Here is a 25,779-nt window from a genome sequence, read left to right as displayed (position 1 = left end):
CATGTGATCGATGCCCCAGGGGCAACAGAGAACAACTCTAAAGAGGGAAACTTTCACTCTAGGTATAAACAACAAAGTGGGGAACAACCAATGTGTGACTGATATCTATTCTAAGTATCGCCTCCTCATCTTTCCTAGAGGAAGGACAATTCATTCCAACCCAATACAGTGTACATTTTGCGTCATCCCTTGTTTGTGTAATATATATTAGCTGTTTAAGTGCGTAGAGAACCCACAAGAGGGAGACCTACACTCAGTAGTACACTTGAAGAGCATTTTGTTTAATTGACTGAAATGCATCCAGATATGATGGAACTGTACAGAGCAGAAGTGAAAAACTTGCCAAATTCATGCAAGCTCCTGTATCTAGGTATAGGAGTGGCATAGGTTTCATAATACACTTTTTGAAAAAGGTAAATTTGTCCTACCAACTTTTTAATAAGAAAAAGTTATGTAATTGCCACATCCTCAGTTACTTAACGAAGCTGTTGCTCCCACATGTGAAAACAAACCTATACCCCGGGCATATATGTTGCATTTTGACAGATTCACGTTTCTCAGTAAAACTGTAATTTTTTTTATTTCATTTTTTACAGCATGTATACATGTAATGGGGATCAGTTCTATAGCATCAACCTCTAAACTTCATTTTTAGTGACATATTTGCGTATTCTTTGTTTTGGACTTTTCACAAAGCCACAAGTTGACAGAATTATGTTATGGTTACTATTTCAAGCTCTGACTTTTCGACCCTCCAGAATCTAATGTTTCATCCTTGACTGTAAATTAATGTTTTGTTGCCCAGGCAAATTTTCTTCACCGACAGTTTGTCATATTTTCACTTTTGTGATCCAGTAAATATGATTTTATGTCTGGACAGACTGGAAATGACAAGAAAGCCACAGTACATTAAGAGCCAGAGGTTAATCTCACGCCCAATTGAAAACCCTTGTACCTCTGCCAGAAATACAGGGTGGATCCTCACTGACTCCTTCCTGGGCAGAACAAAAGCACATAAGGGCCTACATTTCTCAAGTCAAGGTCAACCATGTTGTGTTTTACTCAGAATGAACTCCTTTCCTGTGTTGGACCGCCTAGGTTTTGTTTTTATAAGATCAATTATCATCCATTTGGGTTAGTTGGGTAATACTACTCTACACTTTGCTTAAAACTTGATGGTGAACTTAATCTGTAAACTGTTTAATCCGACTACAGTTCGACGCTCTATATGAAAAAAGATGGCAAATCATTTAGCCCCCTCCTCGGTTTTCCTCGATGATGTGTGTAAGTAAGTACGACCCTCATGTCACGAGTTTTTTTGACCACTACCGACACCCCGTTCAACTCAGAGCGCAGCTTCACTCTGTAGCTGACAGCGATGCTCATAGCTGCTTCTGTTACGGTAAACAGGGCAAGCGCGTGGAAGACTTAATGTCAAGGAAAGCTGTTAACCAGACAGGAATGTGTCAGAACATGATGAAAAGGAGGTTAAGTGTTTCAAACTGGTGTCAAAACAGGTAATTAACTTAAACGCCGCTGTAGGAAAAAACTTTATTGGGTTACTCATTTATAGGCTGTTCTGACAAATTGCTTTATCATAGCCCATTTATTGTGTTTAGTGATTTCTAAACATACTGTAAGCATGTGTACTAATATGTTTGTTTCTAGGTGCTGTTAATGATTGTTTTGTAAAAATTATCTGGATTTATTGCAGTCCGATATCCTGTAGAGCGTGCAGGTGCAAGCCTGCCCGGGCTGTTCCCATGGAGACAAATGCGCATGATGTGCTAAATGATTCTTGTCCAGCAGAGCCACTCAACGGTGGTTTCATACAAAGACACTGACAGCATTCTGACTATTACATCCAGTTGAGGTCTTTTAGAAGAAATAAATATACACAAATAATTTAAAAAGGAACATTGGACAAATGTCGATCAGAGGGGATGCCTCGTGCATGAGGCTTCCATTCAGGTTTGGATTTCGCAAGCCAGATTCTACCGGTTGGCTTTTTGTCCAATGTGTATGTAGTTCAGAGGGCAGTGAAAGTTGAGAACAGCTGCAGAAAGTTTCCCAAGCTATTTAATAGGATATAATGCAACATTTAGCTGATGGAACGCAACAAGATAGTGAATGAGGTAACCTGACACCATCGCACACTGAAGGGTATCATTCTAGAAAAACCACGGGAGGTAAATTTGTAACGGCCAGCATAATTAGGGATTGACGATAGTAAAGAACATTACTTTATGTAAGCTAAGATAACTTGACTAGAAGGCTTTCACATGGCAGCAGTTTTGTGGGGATGGCTAACCCTAACCCTAACCCTGTTCATTTAAATTAATACAAATGTGACTAGATCACCGAGAAAATGTCTTTCGGTTTGGTAGAAAATACTTAACTTTATTGCACGCAGCTGCCACTGCTGGGTCAAAGGGATTTGATGGTGTTTAACAATAAAGGTGCTGGAGCAAGTTAAGTATCTAGGTAACTATTTCCATAACAAAATGCAAAGTCCCATTTTGAGTTAGGCCTACTAAAGCTGACTCATTCACTTGACTCGTCAAAGTCAACTCCCAATTGAACTTGTTCTTAGGGCCACCACACTATGGCTATGTGGTGGCTGTAGGCTATAGCCATATATCTCTATCCTAGTAATTATCAGAGTACACTTTCCAGTCTCATTATCACAATTGTACGCTGCATTTAAAAGATCCAATATGAATTAATGACCAGTAATAATGAAGGCAGCAGTAGACTTTGCTCCATCAGTCAGATATCTCCTCCTCTGATCGTCATCACAGGAAGCTGGCCTAACAGATACTCCCCTGCCAGACGTCCAGTATGACTGAGGGGGTGGAGGGCCTCCAGATGCCGGCTCAAAGGCCCCAGCACAGGCCCAGCACAGGGGACACGGTTGTCCTCAGGCGGGGCAGCACAGAGGCAGCCCAGGGCCCTAGGGATCCAGAGTCCCGGTGCTCTCAGACGCTGGATGGAGAGGAACAAGGGACCATGAGGAGCACCGACAGTGGTTCAGATGAGCGGAAGGATCCGGCAGAGCTGAGGGGGTTCCCCGTGGACTGTCCGGAAGGGCAGGAGGATGGGGTGACTAAGCACGGCCAACAGGTGGCCCCAGACGGAGGCTGGGGTTGGGTGGTGCTGGTGGGTACCGTCTTGGTCCTGGCTCTAACACTGGCCTTTCCCTCCTGCCTTGGCATCTTCTTCACTGAGCTGCAGACCGAGTTTAACACCAGCAACACAGAGACGTCCTGGGTGCCAGCTATCATGACTGCAGTGCTGCATGCAGGCGGTAGGGTTGCCCTGTTACTCACTTCAAACCAACCTCCATTTATGACAGTAGTTTTTTTGCCTAGTCGGCTCTCTTCTCTTTGCCCCCCCCCCCCCCCCCCACACACACACATACACACAATTACACCCCATCATTGTGAGTTTGTGAAATAAGATGAAGAGTTCTGCAAACACGGCATGTTGCTTGCTTTACCCCTGGTTGGAAGAGGTTCAGACAGAGAGCAGTAAATCAGGCGTTGGTTGTTGTTCTTGCTGAGCCTCAGTTCAGGGTCAGACACAGCCAGGAGTCCATTGTTCTTACACTGGGAAGTTTATTTATCTTTCGTCTGCCTGTTTCTACTCCCTTTAATAGGAAATTCTAAACTAAGAGGAACATTGGGCAAAACAAAGGTGTGCCAAAAAAAAAGACATTATTGTGTGAATTCATTCATCATGTTTTGGAAGTTTGGTCTGCTTCACTGTCAGAAATCCCAGCTCAACAACTAAAGAGAGCATGGATTTTCAATCATTCAGTTTAGGCTAACATGAGTTTGTCCATGGAGTGATGAATAAAGAGCTCATCGTCCAGTGTTCGTCTGTCTGCTTGAGGCAGTGGGAGGGACATATATCACTGTCATTTATCCTTGAAAGACCTCACAACCAGACCACATGACAATAGCAGACATAATCCTGAAAGCTGTGATGGGCCAATAATACACCCATTATTATAACATCAAAGAGCCGAGAGACTTACTAAGCTGAATTTCATGTCAATTTATTAAATTAGCCTGATATGTAGTCCATTTGTCTTTGGTTATAGATTTGAGAGCTGGAAAATTCATTTGGATCATTCAAATCTACAACTTATTCCCAGTTGCTGGCAAGAGTAGAAAGCATGGACCCAAACACGTCTCTAGTTTAGCTGGGTTTCTGGGAATTCATTACAGATAAGTGGATAGTGATTGTTTTTTGTTTTGCAGACCATTGTCCAATGTTTAGCAATACATATCCTGATGCAAATGCATAACTGTCATGCTAAATACGTCCATTGTGTAAAATCCCCAATGTGTGTGGACACTGCCCCTGAATTTGAATCTCATGTTTGAAACTTGTTTCTCTGTCTGTACAGGTCCCCTCTGCAGCGTGCTCGTGGAAAGTTTCGGTTGCCGAGCGACAGTGATGGTGGGCGGGTTACTGAGTGGGCTGGGAATGGTGGTCAGTGCCTTGGCCAGAACCATCACAGAGTTGTACATCACTGCCATCATCACAGGTCAGAGGTCATAGCCTAAAGTACATTAAGCTTCCAAGGTCACACCCATGAAAACCTCCTATCCCGCCAGTCATCCTTTGTCCTGATTGTCATCCCATTTGGCGTGATGTGATCCGCAGGGTTGGGGTTCTGCCTGTCATTCCAGCCCTCTGTGACGATGATGGGACACTACTTTGTGCGCCGCCGTGTCTTTGCCAACGCCTTGTCGTCCACCGGAACAGCACTGGGCCTGAGCACCCTGCCGCTGCTGTCCAACTATCTGCTCAGCCAGTTTGGCTGGCGGGGAAGCTTCCTGGTCCTGGGAGGGATGCTTTTCAACTGCTGTGTGTGCGGGGCTGTGATGAGGCCTCTGACCGCCAGACCACGACCAACCAAACGGAAATCCTCCGCGTGGCCCGCCGACCCAGCCAATCAGCTTCGGGAGAGGGAGGGGCTGAAGGTTCGGCTGAGGACCACCTTCTCTGACCTCATGGCCTTCCTGAGGCACCACATGGCCTTTGACCTGCTGGTCAGCAACGTCCGCTACCGTGCCTACGCCCTGGGGGTGACCTGGATGATGCTGGGCTTCGTGGTGCCCCTGATCTTCCTGGTCCCCTATGCCACTGACCACGGCATGGCGCAGGACCGCGCTGCTCTGCTCATGTCCATCCTGGGCCTGGTCAACATCGCCGTGAGGCCCGTGGTGGCCCTGCTCCTATGCCTGCCCCGGTTCCAGGGCGGCGGCTGCTTCGGGTACGTGTTTGCCGCGGCCGTGCTGGTGAACGGGCTCAGCAACGCCGTGTGCGGGGCGTCGGCCAGCTTCCCGGTGCTCGTGGCGTACGTGGTGCTCTTCGGCCTGTCCATGAGCGTGATCGGCTCGCTGCTGTTCACCGTGCTGATGGAGACGGTGGAGATGAGCCGCTTCCCCTCCGCCCTGGGGCTCATAAGCATGCTGGAGAGCGGCATGCTGCTGGTGGGGCCGCCTCTCGCAGGTACACACACACACACACACACATGCACACACGAACACCCTATGTATGTTTTCATTGTGGGAGCTTTGTGCATGTCGCGCCAAGTACTGTGGCTAGCGGATGTCATCCATTAGTTTAACATGCGTGTTTAAATATTGACACTACGGCCAGGCTGTGTAGCCCCAGTGTTTATTCAGAGTTTGTCATTAAACTGGCAAAGGGCACACGAATCTCCTATTTCACAGTATGGCTCGGTGCGCTCCGAAGGTATGGGATTGTCACACAGCTGTGGAATGTTCTGTCCAGCACACAAGCCCACGTCATCAAAGCTGGAGCTGAGGCGGGTCATGTGCTCGGTATTCCACGAGCCTAACGGGGGGGTTGTGCCGGGCTGGGCTGGTGGTGGTGGTGGTGGTCTCAGTCCTGCTGGTTGCTCCATCATGAGTCAGCGTTTTCGCCACCTAGGAGTGGGCGCCACAGGCAGGGGAGAGAGTAGGGGGAAGCAATTCAAAAGGCCCGTCTCTGGTTTCGAGCGCCATGGTAACTCAAATGTCACGCTCGGTGTCAGACATCAGACGGGGTCGTCACAACAGGGTTCCAATAAGAGCCTGTTGCCCCACAGGTGGTCATGAAAGGATAAAAAAAACGCGTAGTGATATATCTTTTGGCTGATACGAAGGCTTTCGCTCATCACAGTCATGTTTCTTGACGGTTTCGTTTGTCTTGTGTCGTCTCTTCAGGCATTTTGGTGGACAGCACTGGCCAGTACTCGTACGTCTTCTACGCCTGCTGTGTGTGTGTGTCCTCAGCTGGTCTCTTTCTCATGGCCTCTTTCTACTGGCTGGACAGACAAGATAAGAAGAAGAAGACCAAACTGTCGGCCCCTGCTCATCCACAGAAGCCTGCTCTCATCCTGGCCCCTGACTGCCAGTATAGCCATATACATTCACAAGCAGGGAAAGCATCAGACACGGTTTATGTCACCAATGTGTGACAAACCGACGCACACACTGTACACTGTACACTGTACAGTATCAACACCTCAGTGGTGTATGATTCAAGTACAGTCGAGATACATTACATTTTACATTTATATTTAGTCATTTAGCAGACGCTCTTATCCAGAGCGACTTACAGTAAGTACAGGGACATTTTCTCTGAGGCAAGTAGGGCGAAGTGCCTTGCCCAAGGACACAACGTCATTTTGCACAGCCGAGAATCGAACCGGCAACCTTCTGATACCTTACTAGGTCGCTAGGGAACTAAGTTACAAGTCACCCATTACAATACCGCTTGAATAAGTGTTTGAGTATCGGAATTTAACAGTATTTAAGTATCAAAAGATACACGCAACACAACACGGATGTCCACAGAGTTTGTTTTCGCAATGAAACATCCATCACCTCGCAATTATACTTTACATTTCTAATATAGAGGCCGACAAAAGAGTGACACTTCCTGATTCACTTGCACTGATATAGGAAAAATTAAATCGGAAAAAGAAAGAAAATAGTTTTGTATTTTCAAGTACGGTGGTGTTATAATAAGTAGGCTAAGTACTAAGCTGTACCAAAGATACTTTTGGCACATAAGGCCTCGTAGCCCAGACACACCTCAGACGTTCAGTTACCTTCACCACCCCTTTATAAGAATAATGACCAGTTCAGACACACTGTTGTATTAGCAAAGTCAGGGGACGGATTTTACAGTGAATAGAGAAAACAAAGATAACGTAGCCAACACTTGTTCATTATTCAATCAGGCGGATACAACATCATCATAGCATCATAGGACTCCTAGAAGCTAAGCCTGACTACTGGTAGTAGCTGCACAGGGCTGTCATTGATACCCAATATTGATTACAGTAAGAACACACGAGTCATAAGATACAATGATAATAAGGCCATAGCTAATTAACTGATTGTATTTCATATAAGCACATGATGTATTATGTATGAGATGTTGAGGCATTGATAACAGTATGTGTGTGCATACATGCACACCGCATGGTTTACACTGTGGACCTGGAAGGCACATGTTCAGTCACATGCCTAAAGCTCCTCCCCTCGTGTTCCCATATTTATCTATCTCTCTATTTCTGTCTATAGACAGGGAGTTGTTCCTGTTGTTTTTCAGCTTCTGCCCACAGGTCATAGAACTACTGAACATTCCTCTATCTATTCACGACAGTAATGCTGTTTAAGATGGTCAAAATGACAGTAAATCCCCTAAATCTAAAATGTTGAACTGAAAATCCACATTGATGGGAATATTAGATTTGATTTTCTAATTTATGTTGGCCATATCCTGTGAAATGGTGTCGATATGTGTTAGAATATGTGTCATTTGAAAGCATTTCATAGTATGTTCATTCATGAGTTGTCGGTTAGGAACACTGCAGTATTACAAACTATGTATTAGGGTATAAGTGCACTCAGAAAAAATGATTGGAATCATGGCCTTGTGCTATGAATATAGAATGTAGAATGTTTAATGAATGTATTCCTCAGTAAGTTGTATAGATGGATTCATATAAATGAAGTGGTAGCCTTATGTAAAGAAAAGGACAGAAATGTTTTTGGTCTTAGTTATAACTTATTCTTGAATACTTTAACAATGTTCCATCTAAAATGTTTGCACAGTATTAAAACTGTTTTTATGATAAGCGGATTCTGTATCTGAATTTGGTGGTCTACTTTTTTTCTAATCTTTGGCACCCTCTAGTGGGAATGCTGAAATAGTTCACTGTTGACTTTTCGAAAGCAGTGAGCGAAAAACAGAAGTTGAACTCTTTACTTCTGCGCTGTGCAAAAGGCTGAGGCGGCAGCTGCTCCCTATTGATTAGTTCAAGTTCAAGTATTGTATTTGTCAGGTACACAGAACAACACAAGGTTAGACTGGGCACTGAAATTCTTAAGACACAAGCACCTGGCATAACATATAAGTACACGGAACATAATTTACATCTATGCTGAGCTTAAATAAGTGAAACTTCCAAAATATACAGATAGCAATAAATAATCGACTATACTAACCCTAATACTAAAACTTCCTAAATTACAGATAACAATAAATAGTACACTATACTAACCCTAAATGCACATAAAACCTGTTTCAACCCTATAACCTATTCTAACCTAAGTGGAGTACAGTACAATAGTGCAAATTTGCAGATCAGTGACTAAGTCAATGACCATACAGGAGCCTGGTGGCGAAGTACAGTGAGGATTACATCATATTTCAATGATAGTCTAACCAATCTAGAAGTCAAGAACCCAAACATTATTGAAAGTTAAAGGTTCACTGACATATAACTGGTTAGTGTTGGCCCATGTGCTCTACATTACAGTTATGTGCAATTCACTCCAACCAACCAGAGTGCAGAGTTACAGATGATGTGAGTGGCCAGGACTCTGGCTTCCCTTGGTCTATCTGTCTCTCTCACAGCCTGCCTGGAACCATGTCTGCTCGACTTCTCTTGTTACTACTCAGGTCCTACTCTCACAACTCATGCTTCATGAGCGCACGCACATGGAAAAAAACATGGATTCCCATTTACACAAACTGGCTCTGTTGTCGGTAAGTTCGACTCTCTTTGAAATACCATTGCCCTTCCACCTTTCCATTCCACGTTGTTTATGAACTCCATGTTGTTTCAGGGTATATCTCTGTCAGGGCCCGTTCATATCACTGCACAGGAACAATGCCTGCATGAGTTCCATTTCAGAAATATTTGGATTGATTACGCCATCCATATTTTTTGCTTGGTCTTTGCCACTCGATCTGGGGTTTCAAAATGGTTGTCTTGGCACTGGTCGTGTTTTTCCTCGCATGCGTTATTTCAGGTTCCCCCTCCGACAGGCTGCACCAGTCCTGTGACCCCTATGGATGTAGGGAGAGAGCGTGTTATTGGAGAGCGTCCCACAGTGCTCAGCGGTTGTGAAACACCACAAGAGAGATCCGAGCCTTGTGGAACCAAGAGGACTTCCCTCCCTCCTCCCCATGCCTCTGTATTCACAGACCCCCCATGTTCCCTCACAGTCCACTCCCATGAGAATGAGCCCTCATTCTCCATCGCTGCACTGTCCATTTCTCTGAAAAATGTCTCTTCCCCCCCAGCTCCCTCAATGTGGACAGCCCCCCGCACGTCCCCACCCTGACCAGCAGCTATGTCCACGGCACCTCCTCTGTCTCCCTGCTCCCTCTGACCGTGGGCCAGAGCCTGGACGCCGCAGCCCGTCACTGGCCCCAACGGGAGGCCCTGGTCTTCCTACAGGACGGCATACGCAAGACCTTCGGCCAGTTTAAACAGGATGTGAGTCCCCCCTCCAGCACACCCAGCCAGGTTTCTCCGGTCTCTTCCATGCGCTACTCACTCACCTTCATCCCTTTTAAATAATCAGTTATTTCTTTCTGGTTTTCTGATAAAAAGCACTGAGAGCTGTGGTGTACTGTTCATGGTCGTGTTGGACTTCAGCCTGTGGTGGTTATGCATTAACATTAACTGTTCATATAGCTAGGTGTGAGGTTGAATCTCTTCTTGGAATTCTTACTAGTCCACCAATACAAAGAGACACATTTGTCTTCCCTTGAATGGGGAATACCTTGATTTTTTTCAATCATTTAAAGATTTTATGGGGATTTTTTCATCATTATTATAGAAAGCGTACTGGAGAGAGACAGGAAACAGTGGGGCAGAAAGGCTACAGACTAGAATTGAACCCAGGCCACTGTGTTAAGCTGACCTTTGCCTTAGTGGCACACACTTACCTGTTGAACCACCAGGGCACTCTTGATAAACACCTTGATTTTTGCATGCTCATTCAAACAAAACTACGATGAGGGAGTTGGGCTAGTAATCAGAAGGTTGCCGGATTGATTCCCCGCCGTGCCAAATGACGCTGTGTCCTTGGGCAAGGCACTTCACCCTACCTGCCTCAGGGGGAATGTCCCTGTACTTGCTGTAAGTCGCTCTGGATAAGAGCGTCTGCTAAATGACTAAATGTAAATGTGTGCTGCAGGTTGACAAGGCAGCTGCAGGCCTGCTGGCCCTGGGTCTGAAGAGGGGAGAGAGGCTGGCAGTTTGGGGGCCTAACACCTATGAATGGCTCCTCTTCCAGTTTGCCTCTGCCAAGGCTGGCATCATTCTGGTGAGCCAAGCAGATTGAAAACCTGGGGTAGGCACAGGGTTCAAAGGAAATGACACGTGTCATGCCTGCATGTGTGCTGACTTTTTAAGGATGATTGAAAGTGATCAAATATAGCACGGTAAATGCAACATAGCATGGTCTTTCTTTTTCAACATAATAGCTTTGATCATGTCAACTTTCACAAAAGAAAACAAGGAACTGCTTGTCCCGCAGGTATCATTGAACCCATCCTATCAGCTGAAGGAAGTGGAGTTCACCCTGAGGAGGGTGTGTGGACAGTTGCATTTCATTTTATTCATTTAGAAGACACTTTCGTGAAGCCAGTTGAGCTCAAACATAGTTCCACAACACCAAGACGTTTGCTTAAAAATAGTTAATAGTAACCAAAGACAATTCTTCACCATCCAAAAACACAATCTGAACAGTTGACCCATGATCTCTGTTGTTTTCATTGCCTGTGCTGTTCAGGTCCAATGTAAAGCAGTGGTGTGTCCAACCCAGTTTAAAACCCAGAGGTTCTGTGAAATATTGAGGGAGATCTGTCCAGAGATGGACTCAGCGTCAGCAGGCTCGTTCAAGAGTGCCAGGTATTTTGTTGTCGTCATAAACCATATGTAGACTGTAGACTGTTGATTTTGGTAACAGTAGAAATATGACACTGTCGTAAACTGACTCTGAATGTAGCACTGTAACCAACCTGTGTGTTTGCGTGAGTTGACTGTATTGGTGGGCATGTATGTATGCGTGCGTGTGTGTCAGACTGCCAGACCTGTGCATGGTGATCTTGACGGACAGCAGACTGCCAGGCATGATCCACGTGGATGATGTGATGCAGGCAGCGTCCAGACTGCATCACCAGGAGGTGCAGGCTCTGCAGAGCTCACTGTCCTTCGACGACCCCATCAACATCCAGTTCACATCGGTAACTCCCCATCTCTTCGTCCTCACAGCTGCTCGTAACACATCCGCTCATATCTCACGTCAGCATCTCATCAAGCGACGTGTCTTGGGGCCCGTTTCTAGGGCACGACCGGAAGTCCGAAAGGCGTCACTCTCTCCCATCACAACATCGTCAACAACGCCTATTTCATGGGCCTGAGACTAGGGTTCGGCTGGAGGGTCAGTGTGCCAGACATCTTCTACGATCGCGTATTCGATCATCGCGTATACGTCTATGATCGCTCGCGCGTGCGTTCACATGCAGAGACAGCAGATGACTGAGGCCTTTGTCGTGCCGACTTTCTGCAGCCTCAGGTGCGGGTGTGTATTCCGGTGCCCATGTACCACTGCTTTGGCTCCGTGCTGGGAGGGATGTGCATGGCCGTGCACGGAGTCACGCTGGTCTTCCCCTCCACTGACTACAGCGGCTGGGCCAGCTTGCAGGCCATTCAGGAGGAGAGGTATGCCTTTGAACCCTGGGCCACGGTGCGAGAGGGAGAGAGACAGAGAGAGAGAGAGAGAGAGCATTGGGGTTGGCTGGGTGGAGAGGTTAAAGGAAATGAGGAAAGAAAGGTATGTTTATTGTTTTCCATTGGTATTCTAGGTGCACATTTGTTTATGGGACACCCACCATGTACATTGACATGCTCGGGCAGCCTGATTTCGACAAATACGACCTGTCCTCTGTTGAGGCTGGGCTCATGGGTGGATCTCCATGTCCTCAGGAGGTGATGAAGAAGCTGAGGAGGGACATGAACGTGAAGGAGATGATGGTGAGTTTCCCGCCTTCCTGGAAAGAACCCCGTCAAGGTAACCTCCATGTCAAGTGTCTTCATTGCTTTCCTGCGTTTTGGCCTCAGATAGCGTACGGTACCACGGAGAACAGCCCTGGGACGTTTCTGGGTTTCCCAACGGACAACGAGGAACTGAAGATGAACACCGTCGGGTGTATCCTGAATCACACAGAGGTAAATTGTCCGTGTCATCCGTTGCCATGTCTACCGACGATGACCGCATCGTCGTGTACCGGCCTCTGCTCTCACACGCAGCTCTGCATGTGCGTGTGTGTGTGTGGGTACGTACGCATGTGTGTATGTTGTCCAGGCCAGAGTGGTGGAGCCCTCTAGTGGACATTTGGTGCCGGTTGGAGCCTCTGGAGAGCTTCACATCAGAGGCTACTGCGTGATGCGAGAGTACTGGGACGACCAGGAGAACACCAGGGCGTGCGTGTCCACAGATCGCTGGTACAAGACCGGGTTCGTGTCGCCCAGCCCCTGACCACACTGGAAGAATGCTGGGGAGTGAGACGGCAGCTTGGCTCTGACCGGCGTGTTTGGTTCCCCTACGCAGGGACATCGCCAGCCTGGACGGGTTAGGATACTGCCGTATCGAGGGCCGCATCAAGGACATGATCATTCGGGGAGGGGAGAACATCTACCCTGCCGAGATCGAGCAGTTCCTCCACGCCCACCCCAAAGTCCAGGAGGTGCAAGTAAGGACTGCGGTCACTAGAGGGCCACAGAGAGCAGTCTAGAAAATTGGGTCTGAATCGAATTGACGAAACAAAGATCCGTGTTTTTCTCTGTGGCAGGTGGTCGGAGTGAAGGATGAGAGGCTGGGAGAACAGGTGTGTGCTTGTATCAAGCTGAAGGAGGGCCAAACCTGTAGTGCGGAGGAGATCCAAGCTTTCTGCAGCGGCCAGGTGAGATAGTGGTGGGCACCAAGACCTGTGATCCATGGTCCAACTCCCTTCATATCTCCATGTCAACACAGTGTATTGGCTCCATCTCTCAGATTTCTCACTTCAAGATCCCCCAGTATGTGGAGTTTGTGGATGGATATCCTCTGACAGCCTCCGGGAAGGTATGTGGTCAATGGCGAGGCTAAAAGGAGCCGGGTGTGCAGAACTCACTGACGATAACTGGACTGTGCGCCTACTGAGGGCTGCTGCCGTCTCTGTATTTTCTAGATCCAGAAGAACCAGCTGAGAGAGGCCCTTGAGAAGAAACTGAGCCTGTGACACCTAGGATCTGAGAGTGGGTCAAGCTGCAGACCCACAAGGCTGGAAGGCTGGAAGACTGGGGCCTGTGATCTGCTTAAGGCTATATCTGTTTGGGCCTGCTTGTCTATACTCACAATGTGAAGAATTTGGTCAATGTTCCCACCCTAAAACGTTCCTTTTTTACTACATTGCGTAAATTCTTTCCCTGATTATAGTTTCACACTTCAACGTTTTGTGAATTGTGACAAGCAAAATCAAACCATCTGCTCAGAATTCATATCTTTATTTCATTTATTTATTTTTAATAGACTGAACTGATTGCACGTAACATCATTTTTAACCGTTGTACAATTGTAAAACACACATTCTTCTTTCAAAACATGCTATAGAGAATCTTAAATAAATAAAGCTGTAATGCCAAATGTCAATATGTACAAACGTGGTAGGCAACGTTACAATTCTTATAAGGCTACAATATATACATGGGAACATAGCAACCAGCCCACAGGTTGCTCACGGCAACAAGATGTTAGCCAAAGTTGACACATACTATTTGGATTAAGTGCCCCAAATGACGATGGTAAAAGTCTGCAAAGATAATGGGGAGACCAGGTCATGTAGAGTCTAATGGATTCAAACTGCCAGAATGGGTTGTTTGATGAATAACAAGCCTAAATAATATCAAATCCACAATAATAAAAAAAAGCAAGAGGCACATCAAGAGGTTCACAAAAACACAGGATCAATCAAACAGGGTGCCTTGTGACAAAACCCACTAATACCAACTGATGTAGTCCAACTGACCTATCCTGCGAAGGGATCCACGTTCAAAATAATAAATACTGTATTCGGTTCAGCGGCGTTAGCCTGCTACTTCATGAAATGGAATATACTGTGAACCCTTATGGGGGAGACGAAAGGTAGCAAGAAACGTCCCTGAAATGTCATCAGCCATCTTGCTCGTCTCCCTAGCCTGAACATGGAGATATCCAGGATCAGTGTAGGTTCAGTCCCATGGGGACGGCCACGTGGAGGATCCTGGGAGTTTGCCCACCCCCCCTGGGTCCCCGGCTGCTCTGCATCCAGAGGAGGAGCAGCAGGTCTAGCCCACACGTGGCTCTGAACACAGGCAACATTCACCTCAGTCCTTCTGGGCGCGTGGGCCCCCTCACCCAGCCTCCGCCGACCCCACACCACGCACATTTGTGCAAGCAAACACATAGGCCATATCAAAGCATACAACACAATTTGAGGAACTTTAAACGGATCCCTTTTAGGTGTTTTTTTTTTTTTTGTAGTTTTTTTTTTTAAATATAACATATGCTACACAGAAAGGATCTCAGGTTGTGCAATAAACTGAGGTAAATAAGACGGAACGATCTTTCTTGCCGTTTTGCGGTCTCACTGAAGACTTGTCAGGCGGAGCGGGTTTGAGCAAATATGTGGAAGTGGGGGAGGGGGAGGGCCATCCTGGTACCACTTGGAGCTTAGCAGGCGTCCGCGTCGCCACGGGCACGTGTCGGCGTGGGGTCGACCCACACACACACACACTCACAACCCGTGCACACGCAAACGGGAACATTCACAGCTGCAAACAGTGAGGCATGTCACGTGTGTATTATTCAAGTTCCTCTCTCAAACGCGCGCACACACACACACACACACACACACACACACACACAGAGACACGCCCTCTCTCTTGCACTCAAGCGCACATGCTTTCGTTACACACCATCTCTCCCTGTCAATCAAAGAGAAACACCACACACGACGTAACGGTCATTCCAGGGCTGCGTCTGTTCCCTTGCTTCGGGAGGTATGCATGTGGGGGCACAGTGGGTGGAGTGAGGGGGAGGGGGGGGGGGGGGGGTCTCACACAATGAGTGGCAGCATGCCGGGGGGGGAAACAGTCCTGGGCGAAGCCATGGCAGTCAGACTGCTGTTGTCCAGTCCATTCACAGTCCTGCAGAAGAGGTGGAGAAAACTGCCGGTGAGTCACATTTTCCGCCGCATCTGGGCTCTGTCTGAATCACAGGAGTGTAGACAGAGCGTGCACGTTGTTGTTTGTGTTTGTATGTGTGTGTGTGTGGGCAGATTGTGAGTATGTGTGAAGGGTGTGTGTGTGTGTAGTGGCAAGTTGTGTTTGTCAGGGTCAAATGAGGTGGGGATCATGTGTATGTGTGCGTGTGTGTGAAGATCACTCCAGGGACACTCACGTCTTGTCAAAGTAGGTGGTGTGCAGAGAGTGGGAGAACTTGGTGGCGTTGCTGTTGATGAGGGTGCCGTTGGTTGTGGAGTAGCTCTTCCTGGTAGAATGGTCCTTGGCGAAGTTCCTACAAGCAGCTAGTTTGGACTCCAGCGCCTGGGGACAGGCAGAACCGCGGCCAACATTGAGCATAATCACAAGCCGGCGAGTCGCTGATTTAGGGCACACAGCTGCTTCTCAGATGCTGAGTGGGTGACCAAGGCAGCACTTACTGGTGCATTCACCTCGCCCCCCCCCCCCCCCCAAAAAAAAAGAAACGCCTGCTCATCATCTCTAGGCATTTTACGAAATACATTATCTTGTCGGCACCGTTGGCGTCACAGCAGACACGTCGCAGCAATTGCCCCATTTGGTATGAATGCATTTTGGAATAAAGGATATTTACCCCGACTTTTCTCAGCAGGTCACCGACGATGTTGAGAGCAGAGATTCTCGCCGAGGGGGTCAAGGAAGTGCTGCCGCAGCCGTTGGTCAGGGCTGTGCAGAGGGAGACACGTACGGGTGGTTAAGACACGACTCGACACAGTCCGACGACGCCCTGCGGAACCGACTCGGGGAACGGGGAACGGGGGACGGGGGACGGGGAGGCCGACCTTTCGAGCTGACGAAGGGGTGCTCCACGCCCTTTCCCACGGGGGTGGCGGGAAGAGACAGCGAGGCTTGGACGGCCGAGTCCGTCTTGTCGAGCTCCGGGGTGGGCGAGCCGGGCGCCGACGTCGCGTCCGTGCTGCGCTCCCTCACGGCCAGCTCCTGCCTCAGGTCTGGACCACACACACGCCACACAGGTATTAAGACGGGCCGGGAGCAGAGAGAGGGAGTGGGGGGGGGAGGGTATGGGGAGGGAGGGATACCGCACCTCTGGCCTCGTCCTTCAGCCTCTGCACCGAGACCAGGAGAGACTCCTTCTCGTCCAGTTCGCTCTCCAGGAAGGCGTTCCTCTCGATGGCCTGGTTCAGGCGGCCCTCAAAGTCCTCCAGAGACACGATGGTGGCCCTGAGAGGGGGGACGACGACAAGACAAGTCAAACACCACGTCACTTCCTGGTTGGAGCTGTGAGAAAACCTGCGGGGATCCTGCCCCCGAAGAAGCAGCCTGCGTCTGGCTACACGGGGATCATTAATCATGCAAAGACGCTCGATCAGGAATGAAGCCCAAGCTCCCGAGCTTGATAGCCAGTCTAAATGACCGGAGGGATTTCCTGGGCCTGCTGACCTCTTGGCTCTCTCCAGGTCGTCGTTCGCCTGCTCCAGCTCGCGGACGTATTTGTGGAGCTGCTCCTTGATGCTGCGCGTCTGGCCCAGGTCGTCCTCCAGCACGGAGATCTGCTTGTAGCTCTGGGAGTAATGCTGCTCCAGCTTCTCCTGCACCGGGGAGGAGACAGAGAGACAGAGAGACAGAGAGAGAGAGAAAGAGAGACAAAGAGAGAGGAAGTTGACACACGGGGACAAGCTGGTGAGGGCATGTTCCCGTCTAAGAGCAAACAAAGGTGACACACATGGATACGATGTATGAGGGCGCTAGCCAACACGGTCTTGTTATTGTGAATCAGTTCTCTCTCAATCCCTGTCTTCTGGTGCCATCTAAGGCTGTCTGTGGAGAGCTGGCTCAGTGGAGGGGGAGAGGAAGAGGAAAGGAAGAGATGAGCGAGGGGGTCCTCTGGGGTCAGAGGCACGGCTTAAGGCTGGTCAACGTTCCTGGACCCTCCGGGATCATGACCGGAGCAGGGTTCACCCCCTTTCATGTCACATGCTCTCGTCACACCCTACTACCACAACAGGAACCCCCCCCTCCATGAACAGCAACACGTGTGCATCTATTTTTAGACATGGGACGATAAAAGAGCGGGCAGGCATCAACGCGGGGCCAGCGCCCTGAGGTCCGCCGTGTCCCTGCCGTCTGCTATTTCCTGCTCTCTGATCCAGACATCCTATTATGGCGCACTGCAGGATTACCTCTGGCTCTCTATTCAGCAGGCCCGCACCACCTCCCTGCCCGCCAAAACACACACACACACACAGCCAGCCAAGAGGGCCATCCTCTCACTCAGCCACCTAGCTGGCACCTGGGTCTTTGTTTCCAGGTGGGGGGGGGGGGCGGGGGGATCTGTTAAGTGACATCCAGGCTAGGCCGGGGCTAGTGGGTCAGGCTCGAGTTACCTTGAGGGAGTCCACGTCGCTCTTTAGCCTCTGGTTCTCCGTCTGCAGGTCTCGGAGCCGGTGCTCCGCCTGGCCCAGCTGGGCCTCCAGCTCGGCCTCCAGCTCGCGGCTGCCCTCCTGGAACTCCTGCAGCTCCTCCTGGGCGTCATGGTAACTGGGGAACACAGCGAGGGGGCGTGGAGATGGCTGAGGATGCATGGGAGCCATACAGGTACACTCTTTCTGCGGAGTGGATCCGGGGGGTTGGAACGGCAGGCTTTGAGCCCTGAGTGACACAGTCGACTCTGTGGCGATACGCGAGTCGTGCAGCTTCTAATTGTTGGAGCTCCCTTCATTGTGGGGCCACGGGACAAAACGCAGTCTGTCGCTAAAAGCCCTGCGTTTTTTGCTAGCGACGTCGTCGCCCTTCAATAGACCACAGCGACACAGAAACCGTCCGAGCCAGGCTGAGCCGAGCTTCAACCAGACTGTGCCCAACGGAGGGACAGGCCGCTCTTAATTAGCTCCTGAAAAGAGGCAGAACAGATGGCTAGAAAACAGGCCTTCTGGCCCAAATGCTGTGGAAGATCGGGAGCTTCAGGTCAGGGGTCGGCAGCTGGACACCAGGGGGTCGGGAGACAGGATATGAGCTCACACACACACAGGATGTCTCACTGCACCGTGGCAGGGCTGAGCCCTGTGCAGGAGCGGTGTCATGGACACACAGAGGACGACAGGCTCTCTGGTTCAGACCGCGTTGAGGTTAGCCGTTCGGGCCGAGGCCTCCTAATCACAGGCAGGGGACGTTGCTCATAGCTTAGCCTAAAAGGTATTCCCCCTATTGGTTCATTCCACACATTCCAGCTGCTCTGGGGGCCGCCTCATCAGCAGCTCAAACAGCATGTCTGTTCACCAAAGACTTCCTTTCACACCCCACATCTCGCTGTTTTCTATGGCCTCTATGCACAGCCCACTTTATCATCGTGACAATAAACAGCTAAGAAACATACAGACTCTAAAACGTTAAAAAAACTAAAAACATTGTAGTAAAAAAAACAACAAAAACATTGTATACTCTTATTGTAAGTGGCCTCCTCTGACAGCGTCAACACCCAAATATGTGTGTGAGGTAACCGGCGGCTGGCTAACTCTGGGACTCAGTGTTCTTTTTCCATGACGTGTTTTCCCCCTTCCTCCGAGGCAGGAATTCTCTAGAAAACTCCTGGTTTTTAACTGCCTGAGTGCCACTGCAGCAGTGCTCTGAGACCAACTGGAGCGGGCTAGCAGCTGCACGACACTGGGACACACTGGGGGTATTAAACCTCACCCCCTCCTGTGACCTTCTGCACCCCCCCCCCCCACACACACACAGACTGACCCTCTGAACCCTACACAGCTGTCAGACCAATGGTGGACTTTAATGAGACAGTCACTTTCACTCAATAACCATCAACACGTCATGCCTGATAGTTCGATCCTGACCAAATCCGAGTTCAGCTAACTCCTCAAGTCGTAATCATCGACACAAATCGCCTCAATAGTCATGTATTTCCAGTATAGAATAGTCGGTTGTATTTCCAGTATAGAATAGTCGGTTGTATTTCCAGTATAGAATAGTCGGTTGTATTTCCAAATATTTCCAGCTTATGTGTTACAGTGGGGTCAAAGCTGGTTTGTGGTCAAGATGGCTGATGACATGACAAAGCGGTTTACTCAAAGCTTTGTGTGTTGGTGGAAGTCCACAGGGTTCTTAGTGAGCGTCTATGACATAAGATCCTGGACCGGTTACACGCTCCCTGGTGCTAGTGAAAGGAGTAGGCCTAAGCTCTATCCGGCAGTAATTAGGACACTATTCAATACAATTTTCATTTCAAATGATGCTAATAATTTAGGCCAATGGATATACTGCCCTATAAATAAATAGTACAATACATCCGTCTGCACAGGTCATAAAGGCCAGTCAGGTGATATGATGATATAAGATGATTAAATAGTGTTGAGCAAACACTAAGGCTTCATATGACGTAACAGAGCAGAGAGCAGAGAGCTTGACGTGTGTGGATGCCTGCACGACCATAACTAACCACAACAACAAAAGACTGGATCAAGCAGCAGATCCAGAGGCCTGGGCAGAGGGGATGGAAACGACAGCTATAATAAGAAAAAGCACTAGGCCCACTTTTCTCAAACAAACATGGCACTTCCATACCTTTCCTTATACTTCAGGGAAAGGGTCTTCCAGTAATCGATTTCCTCGTCCTTGGATGAAAATTTCGGAATCATCTCTGTTTCCATGTTAGGGGGACCTGAGGATGCAGAGAGGAAACAGTCATCAGTCGCACGCAGTCATCAGTATTGGACAGACAAACAATTCCTGTGGGGTTATAACTGAGAGGTGAGTTGATAACATACATATCCTGCAGCTGAGAATTTGAGTCAGTCTGGACCTGCAGTGTGGTCAATGAGACTGAAGGGTCCAAAAGTCTGAGATCACTAATCAGATGGGCTTTTTCTATGTTGGTACACATTTTTTATAAATACTATCAGCTTAAAAATTTGAGTCAAAAGCTGAATGTTTGAGAAATGTCCAAAATATCTTAGTATCCTTTTTAACATCCTTTTTTTCACTTTAATGACACCACCCGTTTGTGCCAAACCTGACGAACCATGCTATCCCAGCGTCATTTGACAAGGTTCCAAAGAGCTTCGTGTGACAACAAGTCCCTCATTAAATGTTCAGTATGGCCGACACAATGAACCTTTTCATTATCGACTGAGTCTACTACTCAGTCTGAGTAGGTCAGGTCACCTTCACTGTCCTGACATTCAGTCTGTCATTCCTCGTAGTCCTGACTCATGAGGGGGAGGGAGGGGTGCTGCTTCGGATAACTGCCACTGCAGGATTGTGGTAATATCCCAGACAGTTACTCACTAATGAATGACTCACCCAACCAGAGTTCCTCTTTTGAAGAAAAAGAACATCATTTGATGAACTGAACCAGCCAAACATGGTTGACATGTCATCTAAACGGATGGCCACTACAGTGAACAAGGAGTTACTCATTCAAATGCCTAAGCACCTCATCATCAGATTGAATATATGTTCATTTGTGAGCATGTTCGAGTGCACTGGAGTCATTTCAAAACCCAGGTTGGCGCACTCCTTAACTACCATAGTATTGTTTGTATTCCTGTGTGGAGCCATACGTGTTTGTCCGTAGCCATGTAAGTCTACCATAGTGTTAACAGCAGTTTCTCCCTACTTGCAGACAAACCGAAGTTGAGTTTTTTTTAGGCCTTGCTGACACTTCTGTTTTTATTCAGGAAAGTGACCTGGTGAGAAGGACGTGAGGGGTCAAAGGCAGAACTGCCTGTTTCTCTCCCCTCACGTTCCTCTCCGTTGTTAACTTCCTCCCAGTGTCAGATGTACTGGAAACCCACCACAGTCCTCTCACGTGGTATTACACCACTAATCTGGGCAACACACTGGAAGCTTTGGGGGGACAGTACAATCTAGAATTTAAGTGATCAGTTTACCTCCCCTCCCTGTATGATTTATCCATTGTCACAAGATGTAATCCACTAATATTTTAAATCGTCTAAAATCTATTTGAGGTGAACATAGGCTACTTTTGAAGTAAACATACAGACACTGAAATGGTGCTACTCTCGTAATAGGCCTATTCGACTTGGCTAAATAGCCTATGAACTGAATATTTATAAACTTTTACGTCAGTGAGAATTTTGGCACTGATCACATTAATGAAGACTTAATAGGGTATGGTGAAATGCGAATGTAAACCCTACGTGAAATGACAGTGAAAAAGGCCACTGAAAAGGTTTTAAAGAGTAAGCTATAGGCGGAAGCGTAGGCTACAGTCGGGAGGACTCAAAATACAAATTTGAAAAATCCTTTCATGATATGTTAAAATGTCGATTTCATTACCTTCGCATGTCCGACTGTTTCCAATGTCTCCAGTTTCGGTAGCTTGTCAGCTAGAAAGCATTCACCACATCTTATCCTTGGACAGTCAATGTAGGGACCGACTTCCCGTGTTTAGGAAATTGCCAACGCGTCTCGGAAATGAAACGTAGCTTCCTATACAGCGCAGTGACGTCAATGTACGTCACTACGTCATACAATTGCTTTCTCTCATAATTTTTTCGTAAATTATTGTATGCGACACAAAGAAAACACTGCAGTACTAACCTACTATCCGCTGGCAACATTTCCTCTGTTTAGGTTTAGATTTATGCTCTTATACCACCTATTTAATGATTACGTAACGTGACTAATTGAGGTGCCAGTTTAGAAAGTTCATAGACAATGACTCCACCTAGAGGTCAAGATTGATCCTATGAGGCCACTTCACTGATTCATCATTCATCAGTCTAATTTCCCTGTTTTCACAGAATGTTGCCTTAACTGCACACAAACAGATTGAGAACATACCTGGATTTTTATTACAAAGTGGCCTGATAGAGAAAGGCTATGTTTAAAGTAGGATACTTGTAGGCTATTCATGTAGGCTGCGAATACATAGGTCCTACTTTGTATATTCGCTATTAGAGAGAGAGAGGGAGAGAGAGAGAGAGAGAGAGATAGAGAGAGGAGAGATAGATAGAGAGAGAGAGAGAGAGAGAGAGAGAGAGAGAGAGAGAGAGAGAGAGAGAGAGAGAGAGAGAGAGAGAGAGAGAGAGAGAGAGAGAGAGAGAGAGAGAGCGTTTCTTCAATTGGAATGTGATGGTCCATTCCAAACACGCTCCAAGTAGGGGAGGGGTTCGAAACTACTCACGTAAGTAAATGCTTTGTCTTGTTCAACACGTTCTTGCCTCCACCCATACAGGTAGGTCCAGGTGACAGTGGTGAAAACGAGACCCATGGCAACACGAACAAGTCTTTGGTGCGACATTGTCAAGAAGTGTCTGGCCTGCTCATTTTCAAATGCGCAGCGCAGTAAGTTCCTTTAAGATGAATATGCAGGCACCTGAGGGGGAAGATGCACCGGAGGACTCAAACGAATGCCCAGTGTGCTACGAGTGTCTATCAGGCATTGAGAGGACACTGAGTTGCGGACATGTTTTTTGCCATGATTGTTTGGTCAAAACCCTGGTCAGCGTCAACAAGGACGGCGGAGTAATAAAGGATATGATTATATGTCCCATATGCCGACACATGACATTCCTCAAAAAATTGGAGGGCTTGGCTTCAGAAGGTACAGAAAAGGACGCAGAGGGGGGGCAGACTCTGGAGGTCCCAGTCCCCGCACCTACTGGAAACTTACAGTTCCGAAGCGCACGACGCGATTCAAGAAATTCTGCACCAAATGGATTCAACTGGATTGTGCGACGTCTTAGAATAATTGTGGAGAGGTTAAACAGACACAGACTGATCAAACCTAGCCCAATCGATTCTCAGATTTTCATCATTAGTGCCCAAGGTCGACCAATGAAGGAGGAAGATGCGCTGAGTGTTGTTACAGTGACCGTTCAACCTAACCGCAGGCAGCGGCGGCACCGACAAAAAATTTGCACAACTTCGCGTTGTTTGGTCGTGCTCCTTCTGCTGTTTACCTTGTTGGCATTGGTAGCAGCGACACTTCCTTGGGTTTTACTGGCATAAACTATCCTGGACATTCGACTGAGAAGGCCGGCCGGCAGGCTATATTTATTTTTTAATAATTGCACTTAACACACAACAAACACAGTTGAACATAATGGTTTTTGCAACAAATAACAAACTTCATTGATTTTGCTCATGTTTGGATATTTTTATTTTTATAACAAATGAAAAATGGTGATCTGAAGTCAGCTGTGGCCTTTTGAAACATGTCACTGATGTGTGTTTATATAACCTTGTGAGTGCACTATAACTGTTGTGTATTCTCTGACTGCGAGTCTGGTTGCACTGCAGTTTATTTAGTTTCTTTGTTGTTAGACTATGTTTCTAGAGTAGCCATTTTGCAAGGTTTCAGAGAGAGAGAGGCGGTCCGGTCTCCTTGACAAATAATTAATGCATCTCGACGTTTAGGAGAAAGACTAGCAGGTAAAGATGAGCTGGTCTGGTTAATTGTTTATTGTAAGGAGATACACAGGTAACCAGTGGTATTGACTTACATCCGATTGCACACTAAGGCCAAATACTTAATGTTAGTTGTGCTGTTGTACAGCATATCACAAAGTTAAGAATTATTAGGCCTATCCATGATAGATCATGGGGTCAGTGCTAAATATGTACATGATTGTTTGACAAACAAAAAAGTTCACAGTCAGCAGTGGCTGACAACAGGGAGGTGTGCGGTATGGCTCAGTTTTCTCCTGTCACAGGTGTTTGTCTCGTAGTTCCTGTCCTGCTGGTTGTATCTCTTGTCAGCATGCTTCTCAGACGCCTCTTGTTCTCTATTGGGTTGGGATAAGGAGGGGAACGACAGTGATTTTAAGTGAAAAGTGATTTAAAGTTAATGACATAATTGGGACACAGAACCAACAGGCACAGTAGATAAGAGTTGATGGGCAGGGTCTCATTATATAGGCATAGTTCATTTTCATTTGAAACAAAACCCCAAAAAATCCACTTGAAACTAAATAGCCTGAGGTGAATTATATGACTGAAAGCTTAAAAGACAGCTTCCCAAAATGAAAAGGGTTTCAAAAGGAGTGGGTAATGTTACTGTATATCACCATAATAATACATTACACTGTATAAAACCAGTGCTTTTATCTCTCAATACCTTTGACGTTGACAGATATCGATGACTAAAGAGCCCTTCCCATAGCAGCACAACCAGTATTACTGCATTCACGGCAAACCTTGTGTCACAGTTCCTCCTGAGGAACCTAACCATGACTCATTGGCAAAAGAAATGTCCTCACATTCCAGCAGATCACGACACCCGAGTCAAAGAACAGATGGAGCAGGCGGGATTATAAAAAATGTAGAGTTTAATATATATATTTATTTCTGACATTCTGATAAGGATTGCGGTAGGCTTCACAGTACACACTGTGTTCCACTTGATATGCTAAGCAGAGGAGGAGGGGGTGGGAGTGGAGGGCTTGCCAAGCGGCAGGTGTACAGTACACTGAAAGCAGAAGAGAGGCGGCACATCCAGGGTGAACATCCAGCCTGCATGGTCAGCACCCTCTTTAGGACCAAAGTCACATCAGCGTCCATTGTTTTTACATACCGTACTGTATAACACATTGCATTAGGTTTCCCTTGAGTTGCTCATGACTATCCCTAATAAGACGGTGATCAACACAAATCATGGATTATCAAAAGTCTATCTAAGTGCATGCATGACATTGTCACATTTCCAAACCCACCCAAACAAAATGTAAACAAATTGAGCTTTGTCTTAGATCTACACAGCCTTGTTGGGAGGGGGCGTGTGGAATTGTAGTTGACATATTTAAGTTTCTGTTTTAAAAATGTGATGTGTTTTTGAGAACTGGGTTTGTATATGATTTGGGTGTGTATGGCTGAAAGTGAATGTGTCTCCTAAGAATCATTCATCGTAATGTGCATGTGAACATGTTCCAAACTTCCTCCAAATGAAATGAATGTTGTCATATTCTGGAAAAAAAGAGATTCACTCTTGTGTTTATCCCAGCAGCTTGTAGTCAAAATGTTGAACAGCTGATGAATGCATGCTTGTGGGTGAAAGGGAATAAAGTTACGATTCACAAATGCATTTGTACTCCTCAATATCAACACTGGCCTAGAAACCCCCTGTCCATGTCCAGAAGTTATACGAGCACTCATTCATATTGCCAGTAGGG

The 25,779-nt window shown here is 47.2% G+C and overlaps 4 protein-coding genes across 6 annotated transcripts; 3 read left to right on the top strand and 1 right to left on the bottom strand.

Annotated features, from left to right (window-relative positions):
* The first annotated feature begins 1,160 nt into the window (after window positions 1-1,160).
* slc16a5b (solute carrier family 16 member 5b) lies at window positions 1,161-8,164 on the top strand. 2 transcript variants are annotated; one of them, XM_047038255.1, is made up of 5 exons: window positions 1,161-1,288; window positions 2,802-3,307; window positions 4,415-4,555; window positions 4,675-5,526; window positions 6,246-8,164. In XM_047038255.1, exons 2-5 carry the CDS (start codon window positions 2,842-2,844, stop codon window positions 6,497-6,499), a joined length of 1,713 nt encoding a protein of 570 aa, XP_046894211.1. In that variant the 5' UTR covers window positions 1,161-1,288; window positions 2,802-2,841; the 3' UTR covers window positions 6,500-8,164. The 2 variants fall into 2 exon arrangements, with proteins under 2 accessions (XP_046894211.1, XP_046894210.1); XM_047038254.1 differs by lacking the exon at window positions 1,161-1,288 and adding an exon at window positions 1,374-1,517.
* A 799-nt stretch (window positions 8,165-8,963) lies between these two features.
* On the top strand, window positions 8,964-14,908 carry LOC124479490 (medium-chain acyl-CoA ligase ACSF2, mitochondrial-like). 2 transcript variants are annotated; one of them, XM_047038252.1, is made up of 15 exons: window positions 8,964-9,084; window positions 9,625-9,820; window positions 10,527-10,655; window positions 10,869-10,922; window positions 11,124-11,242; window positions 11,415-11,577; window positions 11,679-11,774; window positions 11,904-12,055; window positions 12,199-12,367; window positions 12,455-12,562; window positions 12,699-12,850; window positions 12,945-13,086; window positions 13,186-13,296; window positions 13,389-13,457; window positions 13,564-14,908. In XM_047038252.1, exons 1-15 carry the CDS (start codon window positions 8,966-8,968, stop codon window positions 13,612-13,614), a joined length of 1,830 nt encoding a protein of 609 aa, XP_046894208.1. In that variant the 5' UTR covers window positions 8,964-8,965; the 3' UTR covers window positions 13,615-14,908. The 2 variants fall into 2 exon arrangements, with proteins under 2 accessions (XP_046894208.1, XP_046894209.1); XM_047038253.1 differs by lacking the exon at window positions 10,869-10,922.
* On the bottom strand, window positions 14,372-22,082 carry ndel1b (nudE neurodevelopment protein 1-like 1b). The gene is made up of 9 exons (XM_047038256.1): window positions 21,944-22,082; window positions 20,207-20,303; window positions 18,019-18,172; window positions 17,075-17,223; window positions 16,719-16,855; window positions 16,456-16,623; window positions 16,248-16,339; window positions 15,813-15,958; window positions 14,372-15,559 (listed from the first exon to the last, which is right to left on the bottom strand). Exons 2-9 carry the CDS (start codon window positions 20,290-20,292, stop codon window positions 15,469-15,471), a joined length of 1,023 nt encoding a protein of 340 aa, XP_046894212.1. The 5' UTR covers window positions 20,293-20,303; window positions 21,944-22,082; the 3' UTR covers window positions 14,372-15,468.
* Window positions 22,083-22,942: 860 nt separating this feature from the next.
* On the top strand, window positions 22,943-25,576 carry LOC124479318 (RING finger protein 222). The gene has a single exon (XM_047038032.1). The coding sequence runs from the start codon at window positions 22,943-22,945 to the stop codon at window positions 23,618-23,620; it is 678 nt and encodes a 225-aa protein (XP_046893988.1). The 3' UTR covers window positions 23,621-25,576.
* The last annotated feature ends 203 nt before the right edge of the window (window positions 25,577-25,779 follow it).

The sequence above is a fragment of the Hypomesus transpacificus genome, chromosome 17 (assembly GCF_021917145.1).
Source record: "Hypomesus transpacificus isolate Combined female chromosome 17, fHypTra1, whole genome shotgun sequence".
Classification (NCBI taxonomy): Eukaryota; Metazoa; Chordata; class Actinopteri; order Osmeriformes; family Osmeridae; genus Hypomesus; species Hypomesus transpacificus.
Note: the sequence above shows the minus strand (reverse complement) of the source record. Positions and strands in the feature narration are given on the sequence as shown.